General features: G+C 37.6%; 1 protein-coding gene across 4 annotated transcripts in view; it reads left to right on the forward strand.

Moving 5' to 3' along the window:
• Positions 1 to 6,328, forward strand: part of CYSLTR1 (cysteinyl leukotriene receptor 1) — a 42,809-nt gene extending 36,481 nt beyond the window's left edge. For all 4 annotated transcript variants that reach the window (XM_008272957.5, XM_051827362.3, XM_089324350.1 and 1 more), the window contains one exon: positions 3,832 to 6,328. In XM_008272957.5, the coding sequence (XP_008271179.1) occupies positions 3,859 to 4,881 (1,023 nt within the window). In that variant the 5' untranslated portion in view covers positions 3,832 to 3,858 and the 3' untranslated portion in view covers positions 4,882 to 6,328. The remainder of the gene's footprint in view (positions 1 to 3,831) is intronic.
• The last annotated feature ends 2,388 nt before the right edge of the window (positions 6,329 to 8,716 follow it).

Raw genomic sequence — 8,716 nt, forward strand, 5'->3', positions numbered from 1 at the left:
TAGAAATGGGACAGAGATCATATGTTTCTCAACTTACCAGTTTTGTTTGACATCTTTTATTCAAAAATCTGAGAATTTCAAGTTTATTTATAACGTATAACAGACAAATAAATGATTACTTTATGTCAATGATATGAGGGCTTACGTTCCTTAGTACTTTAGAAAGCAACTTCACAGTAACTTCAGACTCTGAGACTGGAAAGATTTTAGATTATATTGGAATGGGATGATTCCAAAAGGATTTACATGATAAATTATACCTTCCAAAGCCCAACTTGCTCTGTCCTTTATTTACTTATTCACTGAACAGTCATTGAGCATTTATGTGGCCCTCTATGGGATACTTTCTTATATATAAATCAGATCATCTAGGAGGGAACGTAACACATTTGTACAAACACTTGATTTCCAAAATAGGATTCAAGTCCCCTAGAAACTCAACAAAGAAATTGCTTTGAATGTAGGGTAGGAGAAGGCTTAATCAAGAAGGTATAATTTGGGCTGAAAGGTGTTATTGCATACATGTAGATGGAGGAAAGCGCATTTCTAGTAGAAGAAATAGCATGAGAAAAAGACAGCAAGGTAATAAAACTTCTGGCACATGTGTCTGGTATAGAAAAACAGTTGTTTCCTTTAACTACAGTGTTTGTAAAGAAGAGAAGTGAAAGATAAATTGCAGCCTAACTGTAGGGAGCCTTAAGGTTTAAAGATCACACCAAGAAGTCCATATTTTATCCCAAAGGCACTCAGGAAACATTGAAGGGTTTTTCTGGCAGGGGGGTGGGTGGAGAGGAATATTTAACAACATGAGAAAAATCTGTGAAATATTATAAATAAAGAAGTAAAAAAACAGGGGCTGGCACTGTGGCGTAGCGGGTAAAGCTGCTACCTACAGTGCCAGCCTCCCATTTGGGTGCCGGTTCTTGTCCTAGCTGCTCCACTTCTGATACAGCTCTCTGCTGTGGTCTAGGAAAGCAGTAGAGGATAGCTCAAGTTCTTGGACCCCTGTACCCACACGGGAGACCCATAAGAAGCTCCTGGCTCCTGGCTCCTGGCTCAGATCGGCTCAGCTCTGGCCCTTGTGGCTGACTGGGGAGTGAGCCAGCAGATGGAAGACTGTCTCTTTTTTTCTCTCTCTTTCTCTCTCTCTCTCTCTTCTCTCTCTCTCTCTCTCTCATTCTGCCTCCCTGTAACTCTGCCTTTCAAATAAATAAATAAATATTTTTTAAAAAAAGAATTAAAAACCATATTACAAAATGGTAAATACAGCATGATGCATATTAGATAAAAACACATAGAGATATTTACATGTACACACACAATATACACATGGCAAAGATAAGCACCAGAATGTTATCAGTACTTAGCTTTTTCTAGATTATGAGTTTATAGATGGCTTTTATGATAGCAGAATAAAAACAATATATTTTTTAAAAGAGGAGACAATAAATTTTTTTTCCAATAAGGCTGACTGGATTCCCTATCTGGTCCTTTTATTGAAAAGGGATAGAACAAAGAAAATCCTCTTCTTAGATGTATTGCCAAGCTGGTAGATATACACAGAAGTCTAAAATAAAGTCAAAGTGGAAATCCAGGTAGATAAGCAACTACTAAAATGTCTTTCACTCTGAGGGAAATGCCAAATTCTAATGAATTCAGTTTCATTTTAGTAATCATACAAAGTTGATGCTGTCATGTGATGAAGGTTTTAAAGTTACTACATGACATAATTTGAAGCTACAATTAATGTGTGGAAAGTTATTTGTCACAAGACAGATTGAGGGCTGATGCTGGTAGGAAGAGCTGTTAATAATTATCTAATGCCTTTCACGTGTGGTTCTTTGAAAATCAATATGAATCAGAAGATGAAAGGGTGGTTTCCAGGGGCTTGAGAGATGTTCAAATGATGTAAAACTTCAGTTATAAGATGAATAATAAGATGAATAAGTTCTGACTATAGTGAATAACAATTTATTGTATACTTGAAATTAGCTATGAAACTAGGCCTTAACCATTCTCATCACACACCAAAAATGGTAAATATGTGAGATGATAGATGTGTTAATTAATTTGACTGTGATACTCATTTCACAATGTACACCTAAATAATCATCCCATTGTGAAGTGATTGGGTTAATCATTATCATTTCACAATGTCTGTGTATGTCAAGCCATCACGTTGTACATCACATTGTGCCTGTACATCAAGTACATGCAACTTTTGTCATCTGTACCTCCATAAAGCTGGAAAAAGAAAGGTCCATATCAAAAATCTCAACAGCACCATCTAGTGCCTTGCAGAATAATATTGCCCAATTTGGAGAAAACACCCAATAAAGGACTAACAAAAAAGACTGGATTAACTTTAGACAGTGTTCCTTCCTTCCACAACTGCATCTGAGTTCACAGAAACAATAGTGAAAGAGGCAAGTAACTAGAAATAATGCAGAGGTTAAGAATAGTGGTCTCATTTTTCTCTGTGGCCTCAGAACTATTCCTTTTCAGTTTTTTAAATACTATACCAACAGTTCTTGGTAAAAATAATAATAATAATAAATTTATTTAACGAAAGAATAAATGAAACAACTGGGATAACTAGACTCATGGATGACACATCCTCAACAACAAATGTAATTATTAGTAGCTTTAAACCAGAAAAGTCATCTCTCACCTGCAACCACTGCCGTAGCTGTTTCTATATCCATGGTACAGGAACAAGATCAGTCCACTCTACTGCTGGCAGTTCTTGCATGCTAGAGCAGACTTTCCACCTTATAAACTCCAACCCCTCTCTTACCAGGGAGCAGGAGTCACGTGAAAGGCGAACAAATCAGATTTTCATCAAATATCACCTGCCATATTACATATTGATGACTTGCTGCCACCTTCACAAATAAGAGGAACATCTCAAAGAACACTAAACAAAACACCACTTCTACATGATCTCATTCCTAGGTCTTTATGATCAGAGCTTGCTGACTGCTCTGGTCGATAAAGCTGAATTAGGCTAGACAAGTAACAACTTCTTACTACAGGAGAAATAGCTTAAGGTTTTGAGTATAAGTCTAGGAAGACTATAAAAATAAATAGCTACAATTTCCTCACCCAAAAAGTAAATTGAGTACTTGTACCACATCTTTCCTCCAAACCTTAAATTATAGCATATATTTTAGAAATGGATTTCACCTCTCTGTGAGTTTTTTGCCACCATTAAAATAATAACACAGCTTCTAAGATTTCTCTAAATAAAGTCAACCACTGCCTAGATTGAGAACCTCCTACATGGGAAAGAGTTTCATTAATAATAAATTAGAGTATTTTCCTTAGGTGTAAACAGCACCCTGCAGATCGTATCTACAAGGCCCTCTTCTTAAGAGAACCAAGCATTTTTATCCAGATTTTACTCTCTGAAGAATTCAAAGGTCTTAAAATAGGTGATTAGATAAACAGATGATAGAAAAGTCATATATATGAAACTATTATCTGTAAAGCTTTTCTATAATTGAAGAACAAACTCATTTAAAATGAAAAATTATGGGAAAGTACCAGGGAAGTATGGCTTTTGCCTAGATATCGAAGGTTAAGAGGAGGTTCATCAGGCAAACATGGATGAAAAAGGAGGGAAAAGTTTTCTGGGTGATAGAGGATCCAAATCCTTCTGGAGACAAGATGTGGTTGAATTCCTCCTCGTCACCTCAGTATCCTTGCTTCCTACTGTAGTCAAAAAATATACAGAGTGACTCCATGAAATTCAAAATTTAGTATTCCCTATAATTTATGGTGTAGCAGAAACTCATGAAATGTCTTTTTATATTTCATTATATATTACAGGCTCCAGGAAAAAATTCCTAGAGAAACATGGACGAAGCCAGAAATCTGACAGTATCTTCTGCCAGTAATAACACATGCCATGACACTATTGATGACTTCCGTAATCAAGTGTATTCCACCTTGTACTCTATGATCTCCGTTGTGGGCTTCTTTGGAAATAGCTTTGTGCTCTATGTCCTCATAAAAACATATCATGAGAAATCAGCCTTCCAAGTATACATGATTAACTTAGCAATAGCAGATCTACTTTGTGTGTGCACACTGCCTCTCCGTGTAGTCTATTATGTTCACAAAGGAATTTGGTTCTTTGGTGACTTTTTGTGCCGCCTCAGTACCTATGCCTTGTATGTCAATCTCTATTGCAGCATCTTCTTCATGACAGCCATGAGCTTTTTCCGCTGTGTTGCAATTGTTTTCCCAGTCCAGAATATTAATTTGGTCACACAGAAAAAAGCCAGGTTTGTGTGTTTTGGAATTTGGATTTTTGTAATTTTGAGCAGTTCTCCATTTTTAATGGCCAAATCTTACAAAGATGAGAAAAATAATACAAAGTGCTTTGAGCCTCCTCAGAACAATGAAGCTAAAAAACATGTGATTGTCTTGCATTATGTGTCATTATTTATTGGCTTCATCATTCCTTTTGTTATTATAATTGTTTGTTACACAATGATCATTCTGACCTTACTAAAAAATTCAATGAAGAAAAATTTTTCAAGTCGTAAAAAGGCTATAGGAATGATCATAGTTGTTACAACTGCCTTTTTAATCAGCTTCATGCCATATCATATTCAACGCACCATCCACCTTCATTTTTTGCACAATGAAACGAAATCCTGTGATTCTGTCCTTAGAATGCAGAAATCAGTGGTCATAACCTTGTCTCTGGCAGCATCAAATTGTTGCTTTGACCCCCTCCTATATTTCTTTTCAGGGGGGAACTTTAGAAGAAGGCTCTCTACATTTAGAAAGCATTCTTTGTCCAGCATGACTTATGTACCCAAGAAGAAGCCCTCCTTGCCAGAAAAAGGAGAAGAAATATGTAAAGAATAAAATCCCCCAGTATAACCTAATGAAGAGTTTTCAAAACAAGTTTCTTTTTTCAAATCATTTATGATAATAAATTTTCATTAGTAATTTACAAATGCTTACTCTGTGCCTATAAATCTATCTCATTTATGCATCCACAGTATCAAATACTTAAAAGTATTCTAAATGTTTAAAAATCAGTCCACAACTAAGAACTGAGTGATAAACAGTTTTTTGACCATTCAACAGAAATTGGGGAATATTTGTGTCTTTGCCCTGTAAAACATGAGTCTGAGATCAAGGCTTTCCTTCTCAAATAAAAGCTTTACAAAGGATAAGAACTAGAATTGTAAGATATAAAATTAGCAAATAGTTCTCAATCATCCTAACATATCCTTTGTATGCATAGCATCAGATGAGAACTAGAGATGACTCAGAAGCTACATAAAATGCACTTTCAGTCTCACAATTTGTAGTACTGACTGTCTATGAAACTAGGGCCATTTATTCCAGAAGAGAACGTACAAGTGCTAAGAAGAAAGTAGTATTTAGCCAAGTAGCTCTAAATGTTGAATCTGGAGACTGAGGATGATAAACCTATCAGAAGCCAGTTTGTCTCCAATTTTCTTCTCCCCCTGCTCAGACCATCCAAAATAATAGTGGAGTTTTTGTTGTTCGCTTAAGTTCCTATAGGGAACTTAATAATAGGGAACGCATATAATTCTTCCTTAAGAACCCAGACAACTGACACTCCCATATATGAACAAAAGTAATTACAAATTTATGTGAAGAAGAAGAAAAGGTGTTTACTTTTTCACATGCCTGTTACTGTGATCAGAATATTAACTAGAATTGATTTTGGAAGAAAATTTTGAATGTCCATGTTATAAATTCTTTTAAGACGTGCAAATGTTTTTCTATATGTGTATAACTATGTGTAAGAGACTTTGCTATATATATGCATTTATGAGTGAAAGTTAATTATTACATTTATTATTGTTTCTTACTTTTCACTTTTTTATTGGCATCTTGGCAGGAATATCAAGGCTATGTTTACAGTGCTTTGTATATTATAGTGGAAGCTTTGTTCTTAAAACAGCAACAACAACTTGCTTATAGCTGAAATATAATATTCATGGGGAAGCTTTTGCTGATGATTTGTCTGTTTCTTAACTTTGCATCTCAAAAGGCTAATTATTTTAAGGGGAATAATGGTGAAGGAAAAGGAAAAGTATGTGAGGAGAAGTGATATCTGAATCTGCCATATGTATATTTCTATTTCACTTCTAATGATGCAGTCCCTCAAAAAAAAATCACAAAATACAGAGAAACATGACCTCAAACACATAGTAAAGACTGCTGCACATTTATTTTTTGTTTAATGTACCTGAGACTTGGAAGTACCTATACTTTTACTTTATATGACCTTTCACTTGATTGAGACAAAATTAAATACAATATTTATCATAAAGTTTAGGCCTCATTTTTCATTTACTAGACCTTCTACTCTTCAGCAAACAGCATAGTATGTTAAAAAAGCACAATGTTGAAAGATAGAAGACCTATATGCTAACCTGGTCTCTATTACTTAATAATTGTGTTATCTTAAGCAAGTAACAAATTCTGATACTCAGCTTATTCATTTTTAAAGGGAGATAATAATAATTGTCCTGCCTTTCTTACAGGGCATTTGTGAAACTCAAATGAGACCAGTTATGTTAAAGTCCACCTTAAAAATATATATTCATAGGGTAGACATCTGGCGCAGCTGTTAAAATGCCACTTGGGACACCCACACCCCATATTGGAGTGCTTGGTCACAAGTCCTGGCTCTGCTCCCAATTCTAGCTTCCTGATAATGCTGACTCTGGAAGGCAGCAAGTGACGGCTCAAGTGGCTGGGTCCTTGCCACTCACGTGAGACGTGTATTGAGTTCCCAGCTTTTGGCTTCAGCCTGGACCAGCCCCAGCTGTTGAAGACATTTGAGGAATGAACCAGCAGATGGTAAATCTCTACCTCTTTGTCTCTCTTCCTTTTAAACATATAAATAAAATTTTAAATATAATTTTAAAGTATTTAATGATGACCATTACTTAAATGCATTGAATCATATTTATCACACAGATTCTCAATTGTGAAAGAATTAGAACAAAATATGGGCACATAAAAAGAATTCTGTTGTTTAGCCCTACTTCCAGGCTTTTGCCCTTGTCCTAATTGCCACTGATAGCCCCACTTCCTGCCATATAGAAGCATACTATAAAAACTTCAATTACCTGTAAGCCTACCATGAATTTGTTCTTCTTTTATGTCTTATATATTCTTAATCTATACCACACTGCTTAGCACTTAAATTTTCCCAATTTCTCCATGTGTGCATTAACCCTCAAAGTGGAGTTTTGTAGAATTATCAATTCCTTGAGGTAAACAATTATATCTCTAAATGGTATTAACATTTAGTAAGCTCTAATTATCTATTATACTATTTTAAGTGCTTTACCTGTATCAATGTATTTAATGTTTATAACTTCCCAGCAAGGTACATATACCATTATTATCCTTGTTTTACTGAATTAAAAACTGAATCATAAATAGGTTAAATAACTTTCCCGGGCCAGCGCTGCAGCTCACTAGGCTAATCCTCCGCCTTGCGGCGCCGGCACACTGGGTTCTAGTCCCGGTCGGGGCGCCGGATTCTGTCCCGATTGCCCCTCTTCCAGGCCAGCTCTCTGCTGTGGCCAGGGAGTGCAGTGGAGGATGGCCCAAGTGCTTGGGCCCTGCACCCCATGGGAGATCAGGAGAAGCACCTGGCTCCTGCCTTCGGATCAACGCAATGCACCGGCCGCGGTGGCCATTGGAGGGTGAACCAAAGGCAAAAAGGAAGACCTTTCTCTCTCTCTCACTGTCCACTCTGCCTGAAAAAAAAAAAAAAAAAAAAAAAAAAACCAACTTCCCCAATGTTAGACAGCTAGTAAGCAAAAGAACCAGGTTTCAAACCCAGTCAGTCTAATTTATGTCCCATGTTGTTTTTTTTTAAAGATTTATTTATTTATTTATCTATCTATTTATTTATTTGAAAGCAGAATTACACAGAGGCGGAGACAGAGAGAGAAGTCCTCCATCCACTGGTTCACTCCCCAGATGGCTGCAATGGCTGGAGCTGCACCAATCCAAAGTCAGGAGACAGGAGCTTCTTCCGAGTCTCCCACATGGGTGGAGGGGCCCAAGGACTTGGGCCATCTTCCACTGCTTTCCCAGGCCATAGCAGAGAGCTGGATCGGAAGTGGAGCAGCCAGGACTTGAACCGGCGCCCAAATGGGATGCCGACATTGTAGGCAGTGGCTTTACCCACCATGCCACAGCGCCCCCCTCCATGTTCTTAAACTAGTATATTACCCTGCTATTTCATGTTAGTCAGTACAAAGTTTCAGGTTTGTAACATTAATAGCATCTGTACATTTTGTTCATATTTTAAAACACTGTATTTAAGCCAGCGCCACGGCTCAATAGGCTAATCCTCTGCCTAGCGGCGCCGGCACACCAGGTTCTAGTCCCGGTCGGGGCGCCGGATTCTGTCCCGGTTGCCCCTCTTCCAGGCCAGCTCTCTGCTGTGGCCCGGGAGTGCAGTGGAAGATGGCCCAATTGCTTGGGCCCTGCACCCCATGGGAGACCAGGATAAGCACCTGGCTCCTGCCTTCAGATCAGCGCGGTGCGCCGGCCGCAGCGCGCCGGCTGCGGCGGCCATTGGAGGGTGAACCAACGGCAAAGGAAGACCTTTCTCTCTGTCTCTCTCTCTCACTGTCCACTCTGCCTGTATTAAAAAAAAAAAAAAAAACCACTGTATTTATACACTTAAAAT

The sequence above is a fragment of the Oryctolagus cuniculus genome, chromosome X (genome assembly GCF_051225735.1).
Source record: "Oryctolagus cuniculus isolate XC-2025 breed Fujian yellow rabbit chromosome X, ASM5122573v1, whole genome shotgun sequence".
NCBI classification, from domain to species: Eukaryota; Metazoa; Chordata; class Mammalia; order Lagomorpha; family Leporidae; genus Oryctolagus; species Oryctolagus cuniculus.